Source organism: Callospermophilus lateralis, chromosome 15 (genome assembly GCF_048772815.1).
Source record: "Callospermophilus lateralis isolate mCalLat2 chromosome 15, mCalLat2.hap1, whole genome shotgun sequence".
NCBI classification, from domain to species: domain Eukaryota; kingdom Metazoa; phylum Chordata; class Mammalia; order Rodentia; family Sciuridae; genus Callospermophilus; species Callospermophilus lateralis.
In genome coordinates this window covers 66,945,398-66,972,237 of record NC_135319.1, presented here as the reverse complement: position 1 = coordinate 66,972,237, position 26,840 = coordinate 66,945,398, and the positions used below count along the sequence as shown (strand labels likewise).

At 43.4% G+C, this 26,840-nt stretch overlaps 1 protein-coding gene across 1 annotated transcript in view; it reads right to left on the bottom strand.

The window, feature by feature from the left end:
• Positions 1–26,819, bottom strand: part of LOC143381082 (stearoyl-CoA desaturase-like) — a 30,663-nt gene extending 3,844 nt beyond the window's left edge. Inside the window, exons 1-6 of the mRNA XM_076834349.1 lie at positions 26,807–26,819; positions 25,967–26,071; positions 25,402–25,457; positions 5,691–5,967; positions 2,407–2,537; positions 21–226 (exon numbers count right to left, since the gene is read on the bottom strand). Of these exons, the coding sequence (XP_076690464.1) occupies positions 21–226; positions 2,407–2,537; positions 5,691–5,967; positions 25,402–25,457; positions 25,967–26,071; positions 26,807–26,819 (788 nt within the window). The remainder of the gene's footprint in view (positions 1–20; positions 227–2,406; positions 2,538–5,690; positions 5,968–25,401; positions 25,458–25,966; positions 26,072–26,806) is intronic.
• Positions 26,820–26,840: the final 21 nt, after the last annotated feature.

Genomic DNA, 26,840 nt, shown 5'->3' with positions numbered 1-26,840 from the left:
TCCATCTTCCCTTAACTCACCTCCTCTGGAACATCACCAGCTTCTCAGCTTTTAGGTCAGACAGGTCCAGGGTTCCCCCCTTCTCTTTGACAGCTGGGTGTTTGCGCACCAGCAGCCAACCCACGTGAGAGAAGAAGAAGCCTCGGCTGGAGTTGTGAGGGTCGGCATCTGTGTCTGCGAACTTGTGGTGGAGGCGGTGATCTCGGGCCCATTCATAAACATCATTCTGGAGGGACAGAGAAGAGGAACACAGGCCTGAGGAGAGATGCCCTCCTGGGAAAAGTCCAATGCCTGGATGTCTGCAAGGGCCTACGGCTCTCAGCCCAACCTCACAGAGTCCCCAAAAGTCTGGCTCCAAAGGAGGCATGGAGGGGCCTGTCCTCTTCTGCATACGTACTCTGAAGCTTGTGCAGAAAAGTGACTTATAGTCCCAGACCACAGGAACAGCACTGCTGCTCCCTGAAGGTTACATGGTGAGAAGAATGTAGGTAAACCACAATGCTCAGATAATTTCACTACGGAAGAACATTTTAATTCTTCAAGCTAGTTATGTAGAACTAATAGGTGACTAATCCCTGGGCACAGAGAGTATAAACAGAGTCTTGGGGCCTGGGGTCCTGGGCTGTTGCAAACCAGCATGAAGTCTGATCAGTTCTCTGAATGTAGGCGGTGAGAGTATTAGAAATAAGACAAACAAACACAAATATAGAGAAAAGTGGGACTCGGTAGACCAAACAAATTCCTCGTGGGGAAAGACTGGCCACAAACAGGCTCCATGTGTTTATTTTATAGGTTTAAACATCAGAAGGATTTATTGTGAGAAAGTTTCTTCAAGATAAACAAAAATGAGGTTGTGAACAGGATTAGCACAATTAAAAGCTTATCAGCTTGTGTCCATATCTCTTCTACCTCTGGGCAGCTAGCATTTGAACTCAAGGCTATTGAACCAATAAATTCTGTGAGGCACAGAACCCCCTTTGAGCAGAGTGTCACCAGCAACTAAGCAGATTTAATCAACGCATTTCCACCAAGGATTCTCAAAAGAGCATTACCTCTACCTTGGGATGGTTCAAAGAAAACTGTAATTCATTTTCCACTCCTGACACTGGTCTGTGTAGATGGATGGGTAGATGGATGCTCATGCTTTCACAAGTGACAGCTAACAACCCAATATAAGGGCAGCATGAAACTTGTGACCATGAGCACATTTGCAGAGGACATCTGGGATGGTCTGGTACTGTTTCCATCCCTTCAAGAGACTACCAATTTCTCACACTGGGCCCACCTTTAATCCCAGCAACTTGGGAGGCTGAAGCAGGAGGATTGCAAGTTCACAGGCAGCCTCAGCAACTTATGGAGACCCTAAGCAACTCAGCAAGACCCTGACTCAAAATACAAAAATAAAAAGGACCAGGGATGTGGCTCAGTGGATGAGTGCCTCCAGGTTCAATCCCTGGTACCCCCCAACACACACCCTCCGAAAAAAGAAAGAACCAATTTCTCATTCTTGCCTTTGCCTCACAAACATAATATCAGCAACCTCGAGGTTTAAGTTCCTAGGGCCAAATTGATTACTCATATGTGGTAAACACTTCAGATATTGTCAAGACACAGGGGACCAATTTGGTTTCTGTTTTCCTCTTGCTGTAAGGTAAGCCCACACCATAAGCCTTCCTGTGCCCATTGCTATAACTTAATGAGAGTCCCCTTCCCTGATTTTCTCCATTCCTTCTCTGTTATGAACTCATGCCTCAACCAACCTCATAGTTGAATTAGCCGGCATAGCAGTCCAAGACAGTCCAAGGTTGGTCGATCTACCCTCTTAGCAGCTCAGTTTCCTCATCTCTTAAACAGGGGGGAATAATAGGCCCTAAGTCCTAAGATGGTGTAAGGATTTAATGAGGTAATCTATGTCAAGTGCCCAGTGTGGTGCCTGGCACAAAGTGGTGCCCTGAAGTGTTTGCTCTCATCTAAAGAAACATATTCCATGAGTCTGTGGCACATTTCCTTCTATCCCATTGTGGTGGGATCTCAAAATAGTGTCCTTAAAGCATGAGTTTATTGTTCAATAACTATGCAGCAAACCAGGGTTAGGGCCTAGAGTGTGGGCTATGGCCTCTTGCTGAAGGATCACAACAGCTAGACTGTCAACCCAGTGACTTGGAATGAAAAATAACCCCATTTCTTGAGAACCCTTCCTCTTTGCCTCCTATTTCCCTTTCCATTGACTCTCAAGTATCCCGTGCTCAATGGACCTAAGCACCAAGCCTGTCCTTCAGGTGACCACAGGAAACTGAAAATGGCAACAAATGTCCTGGTGGAGCTGCTGTCCAGGCTCAGATCCCCTCCATTTTTCCCTGGGTCATTGACAGGGTAAAGACACAAAAGTTAATGTCCTCCTCTTACCTGGAACGCCATGGTGTTGGCAATGATCAGGAAGAGCCGGAGGGGCAGCCGCGCTTTATAAGTTCGGTGGCTCCACAGGCGATGAGCTCCTGCACTGAAGCCCTCTATACTGGCCCAATAGCAGAAATATGCTGCCAAAACAAGACAATGAGAGTCCCAACCAGTGTGATTCCCATCAGAGGAAGGATATCAAGTACACTCTCCTGATGACACACTTCGGTCATCTTTAGACTTTGAGTGAGGATCTTTTACCCCTGAACTCTAGGATGCCTTGGTCTCTGAGGCCTTGTATTTTATCTCTTTAAAAAATACCATCATCACTGGGAACAGTGGCACATGCCTGTAATCCCAGCAGCTTGGGAGGCTGAGGCAGGAGGATTGCAAGTTTAAAGCCAGCCTCAGCAAAAAGCAGGGCATTAAGCAACTCAGTGAGACCTTGTCACTAAATAAAATACAAAATAGAGCTGGCAATGTTGCTCAGTGGTCAAGTGCCTCTGATTTTAATCCCTGGTACCAAATAAATAAATAAATAAATAAATAACATCACCCCTACGCTCTCCACCCAGGGATGGAGATGGAATAAGTGGCTCCAGGAAATAAGGGGGCAGAAAGGGAAAGGGAATAAGACTCTCACTACTGTGTCACCATCATTGGCAACCTGAAGGGACTGTATTCAAAGTCCTATCTCCATGGACATTCAGTTGACCTTCTCTAAAGTAATCTGGGCACTGACCAATTGAAGAAGCTGTATGGTACAGGATCCACCTAGGATATGCAGAGCAGTGGATATTTATCAACCAGCTGCTACAAAAGTATTTTAGTATTGCAGTAGCTAGTGCAACTCTAGTCAGCCCTGCACGCAGTCATATTTGCACAGAGACTCAAGCTTTACCATGGATGTTAATATTCTCATATTGAAAAAGGTAGGTGCTATTAATACCACATCTTGCAGTTGAGGAAATAGATGCTGTAGAGGTTAAGTGTCAGAGGTTAAGTATCGAGGGTCACACTGGTAGGAAAACTGAAGCCAGGGTTAGCAAAGTATTCTGACAATAAGCAGTGATTGTTCCACCTCTACCATCCAGTTTCTGACAATGGAGCACCCCAATGTTGTTCTGCCCCACTGTCTTCAAGGCCTACAGGCTCAGGAGGTGTCACATGTATCTCTAATTAGGAAGATCTGCTGAGTGTGGGCCTTGAGGTCATGGGGCAGGACAATATATGTGGGACCTCCTAAGCCTGAGTCTTCCTCTGTAGGCAGCACTAGGAGACAGAGGCTGAGGCCTTGGGAGAAACTGTTAACAATATTTCATTCCTTGGGCAGCTAGAAACAGTGGATCCTCAGGGGCCAATTACTTAATTGCAGTTGGAGATACCACATGCTGTAACCAATTGCCCTGTCTCCTGCAACTGGAGATAGTTTCCTAAACAGCAGGCATCCTCCTCTCCCTTTCCTACCTCCTGAACACTATCCTGTTCCTCCTACAGGATTCCCAGAAGAGCCACAGAGCCAGTGTCTGTCTCAACGAAAGTTCTAGTTACATTCTCTCTGAGCCGGGCTGAGGTCCCAAGTGATATGTGGCCTCTGGCCATGTAGTTATTGAGATCTTCTTCCCTGATTCAGTGTCTAACTCCACCTCTATTTGGACAAAACACAGTGGAACCAGAGCCCTGTAGACACCAGGAGGAAAGAAAGGACTCTGGACCAAACAGAGCTTCTGTTTCAATGGTGCAGATGGCCCTGGGAATTGAATCCCAAAGCACATGCCTCCCATCTTAACAGGGGTACTGGGACAAAAACGCAGGCACTTTGATGCCTGTTCAATCCACACCTATTTGTCTGTCAAATAAGAGACTCAGTCAGATTTGTTCTATCAATGGAAGAATGTTATTGTTCGCAGTTGACAGCTAAGCGAATAAGGAAATAGATTCTGTAGAGGTTAAGTGTCAGAGGTTAAGTATGGAGGGTCACACTGGTAGGAAAACTGAAGTCACCTCCCCTCACACACACAGCAACCCTTTCTGGTATGCAGATGGTGTGCCCTCCTGCCTGGCCTGCTCCCACCAAGTGCCTCTGGGGCAGGGATGATACCATATAATCAAAGGAACATAACTTTTCCTGTCCTAAAAATATGAGTTTGTCCCCAGGTGGTCTCTGGTCTTTTGCCTGAGAAAAGAGATCTCAGTTGCATTTTCCTGTGACATCAGGAAGATTTGTCAAGTCAGTGCTCAAGGGAGCACATCTTACCACTTATGAGACCTAAGAGGTATAGAGGGTCCAGCTATCTCCTGACTGACCAGTCCTTCTAACCCACTGCCCTCCAAGAGATCTGCCAGAAAGTCCCCCACACCTGAGGTTGTTCCAGGAAACCTCTGATTGTCTTCTGGAGAGGGCATACTGGCTCCCTACTCCTCATAGAGCTGCAATTTGGCACATGGATCTCTAGTGCTCCCTGTTTCCCCTTCCCAGCTCAGCTTCAGGGACAGAGGTGAATCTACCTACAAAGGCATAGATCCAGGGGGGCAGGCCATCAGGAGTCCTGATGGGTCCCTGAAATAAGGGTGGATCAGACAGAAACTGGAAACCCTCTCTTTCTCACTACAGCAGCCCCTGGAAGACAGGTAGGGGACAGTACTGGTGTTAGAAGGTACTGGGTCTTTGACACTTCATGGCATCTGGAGAGAGGGAAGGAGCTGGCATGTCAAGAAGTTAAACAGCATTTATGCAACTTTATTTCATTCTAAGAGCCTTTTGTTGTCTTGCATTTGCTATACCCTGGAGACCTTCCAAGAGTAACACAGCAACACATCTGTGCAACTTAGGTCAGACAGGAGCCTTGTTATTCTTCCTGTGTGACAAAGGAATCTGGACTAGCCAAGGGGTCAGGTCAAAGTATTTTTCTGAATTACCTCCTCCCTTTCCTACCATCTTTTCTCTCGGTTATCTAGTGGCAAGTAAGCTTTGACAAGCCACCACACAAATGACACAAACAGAAACTCTCTGGGACACCTGCCTCTCTAAAGGCCATTTGTCTACTCCTCCAACTTCTGCACATGGTCTTAGGGCTTGTTCCCCAATACCACATTAAGAGACCCCCAGAACTGACATTCCTGCCTCTCAAACTCCCTAGGTTCTTTCCCCAGCCCATTCAGTATCTCAAGCAACCAAAGACACGTAACAGGCAAACCTGGACAGAGAGGGGCCCACTCTGTGGAGCAACCCACTTTATCAAAAAGCAATGAGAAACCCGGGGGACTGGCGCAGGACAAGGAAACCTGCTTACCCCAGAGCCAAGTGTAGAACTTGCAGGTGGGAACCAGTGTGACCCCATACAGGGCTCCCAGGTGCAGCAGGCCCATGAGGATGATGTTTCTCCAGACAAACTCAGTTTTGGGCCTGGGGCCCTCTGCATCCTGATAGCTGGGGTCGTATATGTCATCTTTTATTTCAGGGCGGATGTCTTCTGCCAAGTAGAGAAGGTCCTTCTCCATGTTTTCTTCTCCCTTCTTCAGGCACCCGTTGGGAGGTGCTGTGGCGGTGGTGGTGTAGGAGCTGGAGAGCTAGAAGGAGAGTAAGTGGAGAGTCAGATGAAAAAGAGGCTTGTGTGCAGCAGGGTCACTTTCCTCTCCAATAGGAATGGGGGAGGGTACAATAGAGGTGCTACCCTGCCCCAGTGTCCAGGTTAGCTAGGGTTAGGTGGAAGGAAAAGTTTCTAGAAACTGTTCAGATAAGGCTTGGGAGTGAAAAAACATCTCAGGATGAAGTGGCAGAAGGAGTGAGGGGAGGAAACACTTACACCCCTAGGAGCACACAAAGGAAAATATGCACATATGTATAAAAGGACATGCACTGCTGGATTTTTCTTTACTTTAAAGCTTAGGAAGCAAAAATCGGATACCAAGTGCCCAAACTTCCCATCTGTGGAAGTAGAAGTGCCCACGAGGGGAAAGGGCCCACTAGGGGAGGACAGTGTGACTTGGGAAAGGTGGCCAAATTCTCTCTGGAGATCTCAACTTTCTCCCTTACCAACAAGTCACCTAGAAGCTCAAAGGATAGCATGGAATTCAGAATTTCAGGGCCATTGTAAAAAAAAAAAAATTATAGGAGATCAGTGTTTTGGCCTAAATTCCTATACTAACAGGTCCTAACAGATCAGACCAATCCAAAATGGTATCACTCAATCTGTGAGTGCCACAAAATCAAACTGAAGCTTTAGAGAAGTAGATAATTCCCCTAACAGACAAGTTTTTCATGGAAAGAGGAGATTTCCATGTACCTGAATTAGCATGATAAGAAAGTTCTGTGGATTTAACTCTCATAGAAAAGTAACCAAAGTAGTCAAGGTTTCCTTATTTTCTGTTTCCTTGTTCCTTCCTTACCTGTCCACTGTTCTGCTATTGTCCAGTGGGAGGTCTCATTGTCACTTTGTAGAATTAAGGCAATTAGATCCTGACTCCCAATTAATAACCAATTGGATCCATGAGTAAATTTGTGATAATTTTGTCTTCAACAGTTTTGGCAATTTATAAAGGGACTTGAAGAACACAGCTATGGAATGCAGGAGAGGTGCTGCTGATTCCTTTTAAGATCCCCTGTCTTCTTAGGGAGCCTCAAGTCTTGTAAGTCCATCTCAGATTGAACTCTGTTCTTTTTGCACTTTCCCTTTAATCTTTTGGCTTTTGAATTCAGGGTAAGTGAACTGTGAGGAGGCATATGAGCTCAGGGCTGCAGACAGAGGGCTAGTATGTATGGCAAAAAAATCATGTGACATTGTGGGGTTTACAGAGGCTGAGGAGTCACTGGCAAGAACAGCAGTCATGACAGAAAAAAAGACTGGGCCCCATAGGGAGATTGTAGGTGTCTCACTATGACAGAAACTGGCATTTAATGGCAATTGTAGGGCCATGTTCCAAAATCCCAGTGCATGCCTGAAGGTACAGAGAGTAACAGACACTATGCACTAGTACCATGCCACTGCCACAGTTGATTTAATTACCAAGTTGGCTGCTAAGTGACTGTTGCATAGGTTGTTCATTATGAGTATATTGCACAAAGGAACCCACACAGGATGGATTAGAACAACACTCTTTCATCACGCTACCCAGAATGGTATATAATATTAAACTTATCAATTGTTTATTTCTGGAATTTCCCATTTAATATTTTTGAACCATGGTTGACCAATGGCATTTGAAACCATAGAAAATTAAATCATAGATAAGCGGGCCCACTGTACTGCAGGAGTGTGAATTCCAATTTCTGGAAATTCACAGGGATTTTTCTCTATATTCATAGTTCCTTTTTCTTGAGCTTGGGTAGGGAAAATCCCTAAGTTGTCAAGGGGATCTCAAAGCCAAGTCACAACTTAACTAGTGGGTATGGATTGAGTACTTAAGGGCTTTCAGATTACTCACCAGCTAAAAATGAGAATACCATGAAAGAATAAGTTGGTTCAGGACATAGTAAACACCTTCTGGACATGAGAAAATCTTTGGTCTGAAGGAACTCAATAAAAGATTCTGGGGCCAGACACAGTGGCACATGCCTATAATCCCAGCAACTTGGGAGGCTGAATGAAACAGGAGGATTGCAAATTTTAGGCCAGCCTCAACAACTTAGTAATATCCTCAGCAATTAGGGAGACCCTGTCTCAAAACATACAAATTTTAAGTGGTAGATACCAGTTAGTAAGGATCAGTGAAATGTGAACCAATGGCCAAGCAGGGTCTTGGGGTTTCTTTGGATTGCCTTTAATGAACAATCAAGTAACTTGTAAAACAATAGGTATACAAACCCTGAAGATTAATGGGTGGAAACAAAGAGAACTAATTAGGTTCTGTGGATGTACTCTTGTTCGTCTTCCCTTGATCTAGTCTCTAAACTATCTCTTTGCAATCTTGTCTTATTTTCCAGCTAAATTATTCTCTTCCTATGCAGTTACTGTCAGCTAGAAAACATTCTCAAAACTTGCTTTATCTAAAGTCATGCTGTTCCTTGTGTTTATCTTCACATTCTCTGTACTTGATATTTTTTCCATTCTTGATCTGACTTTTAATAGTAGCAGCTCTGAAAGCAAGTGTTCTCTTTCTCTGTTCTCTTATTATCAGTCAACATAAATGGTCACCCTATTAGTACTATCTCACTGAAAGAATGAGAACCTCACCTTCAGATAGCTGGGACAACAACTGCTAAACTTAAGACACGTTTTCTTTTAATCAGATCTTGCCTGAAGAGACATGATTGCAATGAGGCATTTGTCCTTCTTGGTCATGAGATAAAATGTTAACTATAGACAAATCTCTTTCCATTAAAAGTTACCTGACATTGTCTTATCCTAACATTCCTAAAAAGTGAGGTTTTTGTGTTCTCACTTTTTAAAAATAAGAACCAAAAAGTTATAAATTCTTAAATGCACCTAGATTACTTGAGATCTTAGGGATATTGTTTTTAGGATTATTTTCCATAAAATATTTCTTTTCTTGAGTCCTAGTTAGCTCCTAACTAGGACAACTGCATAATGGGGACAGGACAATTGTATTGCCAATAATTTGCAGACAATTTGGGACAAGCTTAAAAGTCCTATCCTTCTGGGAACTAATAAGAGTACCCCAATATTATGGGACTGACTAAAGGTCAAGTCCCAAGAGAAAAGCAGATTACCCTGAAGATACAGTATGGGACAGATTTAAAAATCCTATCCCTGGTGGGAACTCAGAGTACCCCGAGGCCTATGTTTTTCAAAAAACCATTAAATATTATGGATAATTTATTGTTTATCCTTAAAACTCAACACTTAGGTGTGTACTAAATAATTAGAATTCTTTTAAGGAAGAGAACTTTTTTTAAAAAAAAAAATTTTAGTTGTAGGTGAACACAATATATTTATTTATTTATTTTTATGTGGTGCTGAGGATCAAACCCAGTGCCTCACATGTGCGAGGCAAGTGCTCTCTCTACCACTGAGCTACAACCCCAACTCTTAAGGCAGAGAACTTTTAAAAGGAGAAAAGAAATGATTTTTTTTCCTTGTAACATAGCTTGGTCTCAATATAAATTAGAGAACGGAAGCTTGTTCTATAATTGGGGAGGAAAATGGTCAAAAATATGACTATCTGGATCCCTCCACCTTATCCCCACTGCTGTCTTTTTAAAAAGTCTGATTCAATGGATAAAAAAAATGTGGCATTTATACACAATGGAGTACTACGCAGCACTAAGAAATGACAAAATCATGGAATTTGCAGGGAAATGGATGGCACTAGAGCAGATTATGCTAAGTGAAGCTAGCCAATCCCTAAAAAACAAATGCCAAATGTCTTCTTTGATATAATGAGAGCAACCAAGAACAGAGCAGGGAGGAAGAGCAGGAGGAAAAGATTAACATTAAGCAGAGTCATGAAGTGGGAGGGAAAGGGAGAGAAAAGGGAAATTGCTTGGAAATGAAAGGAGACCCTCATTGTTATGCAAAATTACATATAAGAGTTTGTGAGGGGAATGGGAAAAAAATAAGAAGAGAAATGAATTACAGTAGATGGGGTAGAGAGAGAAGATGGGAGGGGAGGGGAGGGGGGATAGTAGAGGATAGGAAAGGTAGCAGAATACAACAGTTACTATTATGGTATTATGTAAAAATGTGGATGTGTAACCGATGTGATTCTGAAATCTTTGTAATGTTTTGAATAAAAAAAAAAAAGAAAATCAAAATAAAAAAAAAAAAAAGTCTGATTCAAGTGTTGTTATATTAAGCAATTATTCAAGGACTAACTCTCAAATACATTGGGGAAAAAAAAAGATCTTCCCCTATAAAGATCCTAAAAAGGAGAATAAACAATGATGATAGTTGACATGGATCAACCTCATGGATGGACAGGTGACCACCTGAACCATTGATTCAATGTCCAGGCATGCTTAGTAGACCCTGTCCCAGGCATCCCCAATTCTACAGGCCTTTCCCGATCTGTGTCCCCTGTTTCTGTGTCACAGAAGACATCTATGCCAAGCTGTTTTGGTTTCTGAAATTTGAAATCTGACCTATACTCTGATTAATGAGCAGCTTTAACTTTCTTATCCCTTACCTATAGGTGTCCAATACCTGGACTATGCAAGCTCTAAAAAGAAGAGCCCTTTCTTTATTTCTTTTGCTTGTCTTGAGAAATACTTTCTTTTATGCTTCTTGGTTAAAGAGAATATCTGGCCCACTGGTGATTTCCCTAACTTTTTCAAAAGAAATTTCCATTTGTAAGGATATCTCCCTGTATTGACTAGTTCTTAAGTTGGGAAAAGATATTAAGTCTGCATAACATGCCCCACCTTTAAAACTTAGACTTTCACTTACCCAAACCCTTCTCAGTAATGTTTAAATTAAGTTTTATGTCTTTGAGATGTAATTTTTTTTCAGACAGTCCCACTAAGTTACTTATGGCCTCACTAAATTGCTGAGATGGGCCTTGAATTTTGATCCTCTTGTCTCAGCCTCCCAAAGTAGCTGACATTACAGGCATGTGCCACCACACCTAGCTGGACCATGATAATCATATCAACAGGTTATTTTTAAAAATTATGACAAATGGTAAATCTAGATAAAAGCTATAGAAATCTTTGTTTTCTGTTTATATTTTAATGTTTACATAATACATGTGCATATTGTATATTATGTCTACATGGTATCAAATTGGCTTATGGATAAATCAGCACTCATAAATTTAAAAAAAGAATAGATCCAAATGCCTTTTAGTTCATGTGACTTAAGTAACCTTTAACAAAAAGGTAAATTTAAATTGGTTACAAAAGTGAGAGTAAAGATGTCTTTAAAATTACTAATGTACATGTTTTTCTAGATGATCAGCCAATGAAGAGAGTGCTGTTTTCTATAAAATGTTTGAAGTACAATGTCTGTTGCTTTTAAGATTTTTCTTTGGCAGAAAAAAAGATGGCTTAAAATGTTAACCATGGGGGCTGGCGTTGTGGCTCAGGGGTAAAGCGCTCGCCTAGCATGTGCGAGGCACTGCGTTCGATCCTCAGCAGTGCATAAAAATAAATAAATAAAATAAAGGTATTGTGATCAACTACAACTAAGAAAATATATATGAAAAATGTTAACCATATTCATCTGATATCTTGGTTTATATGAGTAACCTAAAATTAACTGTTAAAAAATGTACATTAGGTTTGATGTAAGTGGAGTTTATGAATGTATTAGAGAAGATATCTGATTAATTTTCAGCTTAAAGCACTAAAACTCAACTGCTAAAAATAAATTCAAGTACTCAGCTTCTTGAATTTTATAAGACATATGTATTTGGGTATGTGTGTTTTATATGAATTGTTGATAAGTGATAAAACAGTGTAAGATTTGTTTTGCTTCTGGGACTAAAGACAAGTTTTCTAAGAGTTAAAATTTTAACCAGCAGCTGTGCTTGGAGGCACATGCCTATAATTCCAGTGACTCTGGAGGATGAGATAAGAGAATTTCAAGTTTGAGACCAGCCTCAGCAATTTAGTGAAACCTTAAGCAACTTAGTAAGACCCTGTCTCAAAATGAAAATTAAAAATGGCTGGGGATGTTTCTCAGTGGTTAAGCACCTCTGGGTTCAATCCCTGGTACCAATAAACAAAAATAAATAAATAAATAAATAAATAAATAAATACTTTAAGATTTGTCAAAAGGCCAACCTCACCAGAAATAAAGCTCTGACTCTCATGGCTCCAAAGTTGGCTAAAATTAAACTCATTTAAAATTATTGTTTAAAATATATTTTTTGTTGTAAAGATTTCTGTGATTTCAGAATAAAAAGGACTGTAATACAAAACTAAAATGTTGCGTAAGTTATAAAAGTATTTAAAGGTTGCAAAAGAATTTTAAAAGAAAGTAAAAACTTGTAAAGGATTTCACATGTGATTGGGTGGGATAAATTTATGGATTTTTGAAGGGGCTAAATAGATACCAAAGATACACTAGTATTATAAAAATTATGTTTCTTGGTTAAATGCTATTATACAAGTTCAATATGTTTTTGCACTTATTAATTTCATTTTGTATTTTCTTTGAAGCCTTAGAACCATTTCATGTTAGTATTTTGCAGAATACACTACAACAAAACAACCTGAGTTAAAACAAAACAACCTGAGTTAATTTAAATACTAAACCATCACCTACAGGATAGATATGAGATAATGCCACCTCCCAATACTAATACTGACCTTAATTAAGTAAAAGGGATAACTGAAAAAATTATAGATATTAAAGTTAAAACCCATTACTCCCACTTTAATATTGGTGAATATTAATATCTGGCCTGCTAGATTTTAAAAACAAAGCTTGGAGCCCTTTGACATGGCTCATGTCTATAATCCCAGTGACTCAGGCAAGGAAGGAGGATCATAGGTTCAAGGCCAGCTTCAAAATTTAGTGAGGCTCTAAACACTGTAGCTCAGTGGTAGAGTATCCCAGGGTTCAATGTCTAATACCAAAACTAGGAGTCAAAAGCCAAGGAAGTAAAGGGGCTAATGGGAAAAAAAAGCCAATATTTTGGCCCTTGCCCTCTCAGGTCAGTCAGGACTCATCTCTAATGGCCCTGCAACCCTGGTTGAGTCACCTGACCTGCCAATAAGGGGAACTGTGAGGACCTTAGAGAACAGGAAGCCAAAATGTACATTTTGCCAAGAGGAGGGTCACTAGAGAGGAAAATGTCTCTGGTGTTTTCATGTATGGTCAGCAAGGCCTTGACTCATCCAGGCAGATGGGACAACTGGTAGAGAAAGTTAAAGAATCCAAAAGGCTTTTCACAAGTTCCCAAGAGTAACCCCTGAGGAATCTCATAACCCTAATAGTAGATAGAAACATGGTCAATTTTTGACAACTTGGTTTTAAACACCTGGCAGTAAATATAACCCAAATACAGTCATACATGGACATTTCAAAGGTAAGACAGCTGGGTATGGTAGCACATTGCCTGTGATCCCAGTGACTCGGGAGGCAGAGGCAGGAGGATCCCAAGTTTAAGACCAGCCTCAGCAACTTAGTGAGGCCCTAAGCAATTTAGTGAAATCCTATCTCCAAATAAAAAATGAAAGGGGCTGGTTGTGGCTCAGTGGTTAAGTGCCTTTAGGTTTAATCCTCTGTACAAAAAAAAAAAAGTAAGACAATATTTCTTTTAATGTAACTTGAGATACATGCTTGTGTCAGCCCTACCAAAAGCAATCAAATTTGAAAGGTTATAGAGAAAGGGTTTTTTGTCTGATAATAACTATCAAAAGAGACTGTTAAAATCATGTTTACTCTGAGTTAATTTAAATCTGATTTGACAGACATATTTTTGAAAAAAAAAATTCAGATCCTGAGATGTATACAGGCAAAAAATATTAAAGCTTACTTAGCCTTATCTGACTGTTACCAATATTAGGACCTCTGGTAACCATACTTCAGCTCCCATCCCTCAGCCAATACCATTGTAATCTCCTAATAAATTTTCTTTTTTAATTAATTTTTTTATTTATATATGACAGTAGAATGCATTACAATTCTTATTACACATATAGAGCATAGTATATCATATCTCTGGTTGTATACAAAGTATATTTACACCAATTCATGTCTTTATACATGTGCTTTGGATAATTCCACCATCATCTCTAATCCTATACTCCCCCTTCCTCTCCCATCTCTCTGCCTCTATCTAGAGTTTGTCTATTCCTCCCATGCTCCCCGTCCCTACCCCACTACGAATCAGCCTCCTTATATCAGAGAAAACATTCAGCATTTGTTTTTTGGGGATTGGCTAACTTCACTTAGCATTATCCTCTCTAACTCCATCCATTTACCTGAAAATGTCATGATTTTATTCTCTTTTATTACTGAGTAATATTCCATTGTATATATATGCCATATTTTTTAATCCATTCATCTATTGAAGGGCATCTAGGTTGGCTCCACAGTTTAGCTATTGTGAATTGTGCTGCTATGAACATTGATGTGGCTGTGTCCCTGTAGAATGCTGTTTTTAAGTCCTTTGGGATAGTCCAAGGACTGGGATAGTCAAATGGTGGTTCCATTCCCAATTTTCCAAGGAATCTCCATACTGCTTTCCATATTGGCTGGACCAATTTGCAGCCCCACTCCTAATAAAGTTTCTATTTTCCATGTTAAACAATCCTACAGTAAGAGGATGGCAACACAATATTTCCAACCCATTCCCACAACTGTGACCAGTGTCTATCTCCTTTAGATCAATCAAGATGAGACTTTTTTTTATACTTGAACTAGAACCCAGTGGTGCTTAACCACTGAGCTACATATCCAGCCTCTTTTATATTTTATTTTGAGACAGGCTCTCACTAAATTGCTGAGGCTAGTCTCAAACTTGTTATCTTTTTGTCTCAGTCTTCCAAGTCACAAGATTATAAGTGTGTACCACTGCATCCAGCTCAAGATGAGACTCTTCATCCCTGACTAGACAGAACCTGAAACAGCCCTAGAAGATAGATCTTCACCCCTCACCAACTCTTTATTTTTTCTTTTATTGGTCCTGGGGATTATTCTAGATGTGCTTGACCTCTGTGCCATACCTCCAGCACTCTCCCTTTTGTTAAAATTTTGAGATAGGGTCTCACTAAGTTGTTGAGGCTTGCTTTGAACCTGCGATCCTCCTGCCTCAGCCTCCCAAGATGCTAGGATGACCAGGGTCGCCATGGCACTTGGTCTGAATTGTCCTTTGAATGCAAATTTCTTGCCTTAATTACCTCAAAGGCACCTCTCTCTTGAGATGGCCCTAATCTCCCTTGAATGTGTATATACTTTCCTAAATACACCTCCATCTATGCCTTTGACTGGCATGTACTGAAATTATTTTCCATCACATATTCCAAAATCCCTGTTGGTTCTAAATTCTCCCTTCTCTCTGGGAACTCCCTGGACCCTTTTGGAGACATGTCTTCTCTGGTGACAGATGAACAGGAAGGAGTTTGTGCAGTTGCTAACATTTCTTGTTACCCATGGATAAACACATCAGGCATCACAGGAACTCACTTGTACAAAATTTAAGAAACACATTTCTTGGTTGACAAGTAGATTCCTAGCTCGTTCTTTGATCTATTTGATTTTATCTGATCTGGTTCATGTGTACCCTAAGGAGCATATTCTCTCTCTCTTTCTCTATGTATGTATATGTATATGTATACATGTATATATGATTATTTAATCATATATATTAACTTATATATAACATTACGTGTTTATATATAAATCAAATATGATGTATATCATATATATGATATTATATATACGATTATATACATTTATATATAAATTGTTCCCTTGTTCTCACCTTATAAAACCCAAGGTTCTGTACTGACACAATAAATGCTTTCACTATATTTTATAGAATAAAGGCTGCCTCATTCATAATTTTCAATTTGATGACAATTAGATTTATATCTAAATTGTTGAAACTTTGACTTTTGATAAGCTTAAGAAACAAAGGTTGGAGGATCAAATTCCTCAATTACAATCCACATTCCCATCAAATTGAAGGCAACACACTCTAAAAAATGGTCAAGAACTCCAGGAGCCTTCAACTGTCTTCCTCACCAATTAGTCACCTAGTGGCCCAATGTGAGTCCACAAACATGGATTGCTCGGAAACTCACTTTATCTTGCAGCAAGCGCACTGGCATTTTGGCTCTCGGATGCTGCGATGACTTTCTCAAGGCTGAGGTTGCCAAATGGAGTTCCGTACTGCCAGGATAGAAGGTGGACTTCTACTCCAGGCTTTGCCTGTAGAGCTGCAATTCTGTGCTGTGCTCTGAATGCTTCTCTAACCTCACAGGAGTGATGCTGTCCACGCTGGACCTTGCTCTGTGTGTTATCTCCCTGAGATGAAGATTTAAAGGCTATAGCTAGAAGTGGTGGAAATTGTCCCATATTTCCTCTACCTTTTATCTGCAACCAATAAGGGGCAAGGTTCACAGAAGCTGTCTGGCTTAGGCAGCCCTGATTGGAGGGGAGGGGAGGGGACAGAAAGCAAAGGCAGGCAGGGTCCAGTTAGAGTGACTGGAGGCTACAAACAATAACAATGCTAATGATCCTGAGACAACACTAATGACCCTTTTGTCAACTCTGGCTCCTCACTAGCCAAAGAAAATTTGGTGCCTCCTCATCCTACCCTTATGATTGGCTCAACACAATCTGATGTTCCCTTGCCACCAGCTCCTTGATTTCCTTCTGTTTTTTCACCTTCTTGGCTTCTCTTCCAGCAGTTGTTGGATGTCTGCCCAGTACATGGGGCCTCAGGTGTGTTCTGAAGATTTCTTTCTGGAAGAGCTTGAGGGCCTAGTTCAGCAGTGAGGGTTGTATCCAAGCCTAGGCAGGCCCTGGTTTCAAGGTGAATTGCTGGGCATTGGGGCAGTTGCATAGGAAAGTGTGGGCAAACCACTCAGCTCCATCCAGTCTTCCCTTTCCTCCAGGTGTCTGGGACCTTTTCACACTTGGAAGGCCACACACTGAGTCTCTAACCATCCCCCTTGCCTCACCTGCCAAACACCTGGGTAGAGCCTGCTTACTTAGTTAGCTAGTGACCTGTGCTCCCATGGGGGGAGGTGAACAATCTCTCTGCCCCCCACCCCACCCCAGCTCTAGGATAACAGAGATCATTAGAAATTCTGGTGACACTGTAGAGGCACAAATGGATCTGTTCTCCTACAAGAGCCCAACAAGCTTAGACACTGGGCATGCTCCACAGAGAAAGGACATCTGCAGGCACCAGTAGGCAATGCTATCCCCATGTCTACTCTTCCAGAAAGCATGCAGGATGGTTTGAAGATTCTTCTGATTGTCAAGTTGGAATACTAGAGACTTCTTTATGGAAAAAGGCAGGAATTACACAGTGTTTTCTCCCAGCAGCAGGCCAAGGGCTAGGAATAAGAGTAAGGAGCAGGTGATGAAGAAACCCTGCAAGCCAATTCACAAGAATCATTTTGTTGAACCCTCACTGTGAGCCTGTGAGGTGGCTTTTGCATGGTTCCATTTTTTTAAAAAAAGAGGAATGTGAGATATGGAAAGATCAAATGAATTGTCCACCATCACAGCAATTAGCAAATTGTGGAGCTGGGAAATAAGCACAGAAATGTGATGCTAGAGCCCAAGCTCAGGACCCTGTTGCCCTGGAACCCTGCAGTGCTCTGACCTCAGATCTTTCCATCAGGATATAATCTCTGGGTCTGTGGGGAGTCCTGCTTGGAGAGCTTGGAGCCAGGCAGGCTCTGCATCCATTCCTCCAGGGTGTTTCCATGCCCAGGTCTCTCCATTGATGTCCCATTCTCCTCTGGGAAGGGGAAGGTACTAAGGAGCTCTGTGAAATGACTAGCTTCTCAGGAAGAGAGGCACCTGGGATTGCCTGGGAGCAGGACAGAGCTCTGCCCTCTGGTTTCAGGGGCAGGCCAACTCCCTGACCAGTGATCAAGCACCTCTATTACCAGACACACTCACTGGCCAGTGGGAAGGTGCCAAATGAACCTAGGTGATCTCAGAGGTAGAAGCTCGTGTGGTGATGGTTCAGAAGTGCAGGGTGTGGAATCCAAGTCCACCAGTGCTGCTCCTCTTCAGGTTGTGTCAGCAGTGTGTGCTAAATTCCCTTGCCAACTGCAGGTTTACTCCATCCTGGTCCAATCCAGGTTGCTAGATGTACTACTATAGACTGGATGACTTTTTCAACAGAAATGTATTTCCCACAGTTCTGATGGCTGGAAGTATCCATTGAAGCACCAGCAGATTCGTTTATGTTATAGTGATGTTTACAAGGTGGACACAATTGTGTATAATGATGTGAGCTCAACAATGTAGAAAATATTGTAGAAGGGAAAAAGAAAAAGGAAGTTATTAGACTGAGATCTGTATTCTGAAATCTACTGAGATAGAGGTAACTTTGAAAAATTTGTTCTGTGAGCTTCAATGTTCTCATCTGTAAAATGGAGATAATACTATTCATTTTGGAAGATTGCTTCAAATATGTAATCATGTATTAAGATCAGTAGAGTACTCTACACAGTGTAAGTTGCAATTGTTAATGTTTCATTTAGATCCAGTTTCCTTCATTTCAATATTCAAAGTGACTCATGATTGTACTCTGAATGTTCTCTTCCAGCCTTAATTCTCACTTCCTGCTTGGTACAACTTACACCTTCATCAGACTGTACTCCTCCCAATTTCTGTACTTGATCTTAGCCACAAAGCTGTGAAGCACTAACTCCTACTCATTTCTAAACAAATTCTGTCTTCTCAACTGTCTTTGCACTCCACTCTCTATGTCAAGATATTACTCATGAGCCACAAATTCCACTCCTATTTATATACCCCAGAGAATTGAAAACAAATATATATACATATTCACAACTTGCATAAGAATATTCATAGTAGCATTATTTATAAGAGCCAAAAATAAAAGCAATGAAATTTCCCATTTACTGATGAATAGATAAATAGGAAGTCTATCCATATATATCCATGTAATGGAGGCAATGGCTAAGGAGTCTAGGTTTCATTTTGAAATAAAACATTCTAAAATTGATTGAGGTGATTAACCATATGACTACAAGATATTATATTGTAGTATTTAAATGGAAAAGTTGCATGGTATAGAAATTGTAGATCAAAAAGCCTTCTTTATTCCTGCTCACATCAGCCACTATAGATCCTGAGATTGCCAGCTTGCCCAAGCAAACAAGCCCTTGGAGACACGGAATTATGCAACCAGCTTCACTATCTGCCCATCCACACTACACATTGCTTCATGGCATTGGGACCGGAGGTCAGAGCTGCAAAAACGGCCTCCATAACTTCAAAGCTCTCAGGCTTTCCCACCTCAGAGGGCAATGTGGAGACAGAAGGTAGAAGTCATCACCTATTCCTGCCCTAATGTCAGCCCCAATCAGTTCTCTGGGCACAGAGAAATGGGAGAGTTCTCCCAGGTTATGGGTTCTTTGATGTCCAGTGGTCCAAGCTGTGTCCCAAGTACCAGACAGCCAGGAGAGATGATATGAGTGGATTCCTCTCCCCACTACCCAGGGGACAGGGCCCAGGGTGGCCTATTCTTTTGTGGCCCATCTGGGCAGCACTAGCTCTGGACAAGATGGGGTGAAACAAGCAATGGGGGCCCCATTGCCATGAATACAGTTCCTTCATTCAGAGAATGTTTATGAACCACCCACAAAGCCCCAAGCTCAGGGAAAATGCAGGTCCCAGGAGCTCCCTTTGGGCAGTTCTTGTGATGGACAATATGTCCATGCCTCTACTGATGGGCCTCAATTCAGGGCATCGTAAGAGCTGCTGTCAGAAGGACATTGGCCAGACCACCCTGAGAGGAGCAGAGAAGAGAGCCTGATGGGAAATCCTACCTTAAGTATGAAGAGCAGGTGACAGTTTGGAGGTCCATGGGAGGGAAAGAGACTCTAACATGACACTTCACTGACTGGGATCCTCAAAAATGGCTCTTCCCAGGCCACAGGCTTAAGAGATGGTGCCTCAGGTCCTCAGCTGGGTGACCCTCATAGAAAAGAGGCCCGTGCATTCATCCAGCCCAACTCCCTGGGTTACCAGTTGTGTCTGTCCATGCTCAGAGCTGCTGACTCCCCTCTCACTCCAGCGCTTCTTCCCCTGCTTCTCCCCTGTCCAACACAGCACTGGAGTATATGGGGGCCCTCCCCAGACACAGGCATGTTTGCATTCACAGGTTCCTGGACTAGAGGTAGGCTACTACTATCTATCTCTGGGAACTTGCAGCAGTTCTACAGATTAGAGAGTGAGTGTGACAGGGCAGCTAATGTCTTGGGACAGTGTAGTAATTGTGGGCTGATAGCTAGGGCAGGCAAGAACTAGGATCAAAGGTCTTAGGACAGGAGCAGGGTTGGAGATTTGTGCTGTAGCCTGACCTAGCAAGGTTAGCTCTTCCCAGAACACAGGCCACTCCCCACCACCTCCTCTGGAGTTGTACAGAGGATCTTTCAAGCTTTCCAGAACTTGGAGAACCAGGCCCACATCTAAGCATTCCACCTAAGATGGACACAGAGAAGACAGGCAGACACAGCCCTAGAGCCTCCAATGACAAACTGATGAGCAGAAAGTCTTTCCTGCCCCAACTCAGTCTCTAGGACAAAATGGAGAGAGAAGAGAGCTTAATCTAGCTGTGCATTTGTGGTTAAAGAGATGCATCCCCATTGGCTTCCTGAAGTGGCCAAGAGGGCCGCAGACTGGGGGTACAGTCCCAATCGTCCTCCAGATTTCTGAACCAGCACTGTCCTCTCTCAAGTACACAAAAGAAACAGATCCCAACCATTGCTGACCCTTTACCCCACTCTTTTCCCCTCCTGAGCTGCTGCCCTTACAAAGTTCCTTTCCTGAGTCCATCTGGTCTCAAGTGCCAAGGGAGCACTAGCAATCAGTACACCCTCCTGGCCTTCCCTTTTCTCTACATAACCTCACCACACTGATGTCATCTGTGCTTTCCACTGACATCACTGAGCTGACCACAGAAGGGCTGCAGGGTCCAGAGGACAGTTGGCACTGTCCTAAGCCAAGCTTCCTCAGAGCATTTCCCAACCAGGAGTGTGCATCTCTCCCATCTCATTCATGGTGCCAAGGTATCCACCTGGGGGTTGGGTGCTGACTGTGCCTCTCTGTGCCCGCTGGAAAGCCAATGCTCTGCTCTGTTTGGGGAATGAAGCCAAAGCTCTGCTGCAACACTGGGGAGCTCACAGATTTCTAAGAAAAATGGGACAAAGCACAATAGCAAACCACAAAGGTCAGCATCTAAAAGGCACAGAGTGTAAACACACCATATCAAATGGGTAGAAGTTCAGGGAAGGGGAAGAGAGGCCCTTCCCAACAGAGGAGCCCCTAGGATTGGGTAGGCAAGAGAATGGCTTTGAGGGCCAGTGAGGTGGCAGTACTTTCTCTCTCTCTCTCTCTCTCTCTCTCTCTCTCTCTCGGGGGGGCGGGGGAGTACCCAGGATTGAACTCAGGAGCACTGAATCACCAACCCACATCCCCAGCCCTATTTTTATTTAGATACAGGGTCTCACTGAGTTGCTTAGTGCCTCACTTTTACTGAGGCTGGCTTTGAATTACAATCCTTCTGCCTCAGCCTCCCAAGCTGAGGTTACAGGTGTGTGCCCCTGGATCCAACTAAAGTTTCTCTTTACATGCACTGTACTAGGTGTTCTGACAATCTAGTAACATTCACCCACAAAATACCCTTACTTTGCAAGACTCAGAAAAGGTTGCTGGGTGGGAAATGCTATGGCAGGAATGTTCTAACATCTGCCAGGTGGGTGCAGAGATTTAGAATATTTTTTTTTCCCAAGAGTTATTTCCAACAACAGAACAAACACGTTAAGCAGACAGTCAGAGGGATACTTGGTGTGCCTCATGTCCCATCCCTTACCAGGGCCCCTCTCCAGGCTGCAGACACCCTGAATACTGGATGAGGTACAGTCTGGAAGGCCCACTGGACAGCTAGAGGCAACCTCCTTCTACGCCACGACCCCACTGCACCTTCCTCCCTTTCCCCCATCCTAGAGGGAAAAGAGGAAATCCCAGGCAAGCCCTCAGCTTGGTGCTTGGCATCCAAGGTTTAAGTGACCGTAATCCTGGTGGGCTGCCAGGCTTCTCTCTGCTGCTCTCCCCCCCAGGGCTTGGCTCCATCCTTTCAGAGCAATCCTTTTGTTTCCTATGGGAACTTTGGATTTGCAATGTCATCTGACCCAGATGTGCTCTTGGGAAATCCTTGATTTTCCCATGTTTTCCTTTCAAGACTACTTGAAAGGAAAACATGGCCTAGAGAGTCACCCACAGCTGAGGACCAGCAAGAGGGGGAGGAACCAAGTCCAAGAGCCCCACATGGAGCATCACCAATCCCTTCTCAAATCTTCCAGCCTCAAGAACCTCACAGAGGCCCAAAGGAGGCTAGAGAACTGTCAGTCCCCAGAACATGCCAGACACCCAGCATTCTCATCTCTTAACATTCTTTTCACCAAACTTCTACTTTCTACAGACAAGTGCCCATGTCTTCTTCCTGATGCCCAACAGCTACCTGAGCCTTTGGGCCTTTTGGCCAAGTGTTAAGTACCCAATGACATAGCTTGGCCTTGGCTGAGACCACCCCCACACTGCTGACTCTGGTGTCAGGGGAGGGCCACCTGAGAAACAGAAACCCCAGAAAAGAGATAGGACCTGATGACAGCCAATTAGCTTCCTGCCAGGGCAGGCTGGTACCTGGGGCTGAAGCCAACAGTCAGGTAATCCCATTACTCCTTCGTGGTTTAGGACTATTAAGCGTGAAGAAATCAAAGGCAAAGGCAAGACAGACCTAGGATTTGTTTGGTGAGAGAGTGTATCTGGATTCATCCAGGAGAGCAGGAACAGGGTCCCATTCAGGGGTGGGAGGATACTATGAACAGGTCACTGGGGAAGGATTGGGAGAAGGGTGTGAGATCAGCACAGGAGGTGAGAGGTGAGGGGTGAATTATCTCTCCCCGAGGTTGGAGCAGACATGGCACTTAGTAAAGAGTCCTGAGGATGGAGGATGCTCCTTCTCCAAAGGAGGGCAAGGGGGCCATGAGGATGGGCTTCACAGACTGCCGGCTACAGGGCGAGTCATTGACCAAGAGCACTCATGTGGGTCCAAACTTCCCAGGGACTGATTCTCTCCCAGTCCAGACAGAATCAGCTAGAATAATGAAGTTGGACAAGCCTGTCCCTGGGAGACACAGGACCTCCCTGGTGGCCTATTTTGTTTCCCTAAAGGTCTCACAAACCCTTTCTTGGGCTGTACTGCAGTCATTTATCCAATATCCCCTCCCTGCCACCCCCATCTAGCTCTCTAAGGGTCAGACACACATCATAGCCCACAGCCCTGGGCCTAACCGGGCCCCCTCCCTCTGTTCTCTCATGGTGTTTCCCTCACTGAAAGCCATGCCACTTGTCCACTCTCAGGTCTGCTTCTCAGAGGACTCAGCTTCACACAGATCTCCACCAGGCCTCTGGAATGATGAATTCCTATGAGCCTACAGTGTTACTCAGAGGAAATGGGTAAGTAACAGGAAAGAGTTGGGGAGAGAAATGGTTCCAGGACAGGGACTCTTGTTTGTCTGCTTTTCCTTCAGAAAAGAGCAATCCTTCTGAACTGAGACAGAGTGATGTTTCTGCTGCCACCTCGTGGCCATTTCAGGTAAAGCACTTTTGTGGCTTCTGCTGTGCTGTGATAGAGCTGGAGAGGGAAGAAGTCGAGAATTTGCTCTGGGGGTTTGGGGTCCTCTCTCCCCTGTGTACAGAAGACGCTGGAGGAATCCTAACTTCCCCGAATGTGTATTCTTCCATAAAGCCCTGTAGTTTTCCTCACTTCCTGCCCTTGCTCACGCTGCCTTCCCTGGATGCAGAGAGGAAGTCAATATCTTGACCATGACAATCCCAATTCTGAAGCCTATCACCAGCAGTTGTCTCTCTGATCCTGGGTTTCTTCATCTGTAAAAAGAGATAATAAAAAAAAAAAAAAAACACCCCAGAAGATTCCGTGAAAATTAAATAATCTCTTATCCTATAAAATGCCTGACTTCTGCATGGTTAACAAATGGTAGTTAATTCTTTATTTCTCTCTTCATACATTATTCATTCTTCAAAGTCCACCTCAATGGCCATTTCCTTCCAAATTTCCTTCCTGTCCCAATTACTCGCCTTTCTCTGCACCACTCTGAGCCTCTGTCCCTCAAGCTGCTGTTGTCACACAGTCCACCCATACTCCTCCCAGCTGGGATCTCCATGGAAGTGGCCATCTGTATAGTGTCTTGTTGCAAAGAGGTAATAGGCAAAACCTGCCACAGGTCTGGCTTCCACATCAATAATAGACTGTCATTGTGGGGTGCAGTGGCACACACCTATAATATCTGTGATTCAGTGAGGAGGATTGCAAGTTGGAGGTCAGCCTGGGTAACTAAGCAAGACCCTAACTCAGAAAATAAAAAAAGGATGGGGATGCAGTTTTGTGGTAGAGTGCCTCTGGTTTCTATCCCCAATAACAATAAATAAAAAATTAAAAATTTTAAAAATCCACTATTGTGATTCCTGCTGAAGTGGAGAGCTGGTGCTGTGAAGATCAGCAGCCAGGACTTTCTCTGAGTCTGGGATCAAAATGAGCAACAAATCTCCTAGTACTGACTACTATCTTTCCAAAAATCATTGTTTTCCTGAATATGACAGCACTCGTGATCATTGCAGGAAAAAAAAAATGAAGATAAAAATCACCTATAGGACTAGGGCTGTAACTCAGTGGCAGAGCACTTGCTTAACACGTGTGAGGCACTGGGTTCAAACCTTAGCATAAAAATAAACAAATAAAATAAAGGCATGCTGCCCATCTACATCTACAAAAAAATAAAATAAAATAAAAATCATCTGTAATTATACCATCCAGAAATAACCCCTGATAATTTCTAATTCATTTTACTCTGTGCATCAAAGTAAGTATAACATACATTTAAAATTGCTATATTATAGGCGTGTATTCCAGATTTTTCACACAACATGTGAAGAGGAGTTTCTCTTGACATTAAATATAGTTAAATGTTAATTTCTACATGATTGTTCTGATGTGAAGTATCATAATTTATGGAACTTTTTTCTAATGTTGAAACTTTAGGATCCCTTTTTTCTGTTTTAAAAAACTGTTATCAATGATGCTGATGGGAATATCAGAATAGATTCTTAGATTGGGATTATGGGTTTGAGGGAATGAAGGAAAGGAGCTCTTGCTTCTGAATTCACGTTCAGGAAACTGTTGATTGCTGAGTAGTTTCACCACCTTACCACTCAGCTATTCTAATATAAGGTGTTCAGCACTGGTGCAGTTCCCTGACCTTTTTTCCCAGAGAAAACAGTCACCTCAGAGTGCATGTCAGTCAGTGTTTGGTACGGAGGAGAGGTGAGCACAGGGTGTCTAGGAAGACTCACTGACAGTCACGACTCGTTCCAGTCCAAGCAGGAAGTTCACCTCCTTCCTAATGTCTGGACCTAGGACAAGAGATTCATGCAGCTGACTCAGGTACAACAGCGCGGTTTCAAACCAGTCTTAGAGCTGCACACTTAGAAGGGACACAGTGTGTTATCCAATGGCTTAGCCCAACTCTGGGTTTTCTGGGAGCAAGATCTCCTTATAGAAACACTCAAGACTGCCAGGCACGGTGGCGCATGCCTGTAATCCCAGTGGCTCGGGAGGCTGAGACAGGAGGATCGTGAGTTCAAAGCCAGTCTCAGCAATGGCAAGGCATTAAACTCAGTAAGACCCTGAGTTCAATCCCTGGGAGGAGGAGGAGGAGGAAGAGCAGGAGGAGGAGGAGGAGGAGGAGGAGGAGGAGGAAACACTCAAGACTGAAGACCACCACCAGACTGACACTTTGTTGAACTTGGAGGTGAACTTCAGGGAAGTACAGCTACAAAGCAGCCCTACGCAGGGAGCCAGGAGTTGAGGGCAGTTCCCTGCAGCCATCTAGGAAGAGGAACTGCAGGATGGCCAGGAGTACTTGTGGGGTCCACATATAGAACTTGCCTGTAGGTGAGCCAGGGCCGGTGATCAGAGGCCAGCACCAGCATGTTCTCGGGGTCCAAGCTAGGTTTTAAGCAGAGACCTGAGGTAGAAAGAAAGCAGACCAATCCCAATATCTTTTGTATTGCCATTTTGTGCTCATGACTGCAGTTCTAGGCCCAGTATTAGAGTTCTAGGCTGCGTCCAGATACCCACTCCACCCACCACCCCCATAAGGAGTCCCAGGTGATATTGTCCTTGCCCCTTAACTCTCTCATCCATTCTTTCCAGCAGGACACAGACTTCTCCTAAGTTGAATCCAATACCCCCAAAACACCCTTATATGGGTGTGCCTCGTCCATGAGCCATGGAGGGCAAACCTCAGAAAAGAATCCAATAATCTGGATTATTAGATTAATCCAATAACCTCTTCAGTCCTTTTTCAATCCCTATCAGGGGTCAAAGAATCTGTCCCCTAAGATCCGAGGCAGGTGCTTCTCCTGCCATTATTCTTTCCTGTGGCTTTGGGGGTGGGTAAGGAAGGGAAATGCCCTTCTTCACTCACTAGGACATAGACAGTTCAAGAGGAGACCTTGAAGAGCCCATTGGCTGAGCCTGGTAGGGAGGCAGCACCTCTCAGTCTCCATCCCTGGCTTTGGTCCCCACCCCGATCCATGTCGACCCTTTGAGATGCTTTTAGTGAAAATCAGCTCCAACCTGCAGTGGAGTCTGGCAGCTTCCCTCTTCCCTCAGCTCCTCTTACTACCCTTTCATCATCTCTTCCACTGGGACTCAGGACATCCCTCCCCAGGCACCACCTGCCCCCCCCAGCACTCACCTCTGTCACCCATCCTGCTTCTGCTCTACCTGAA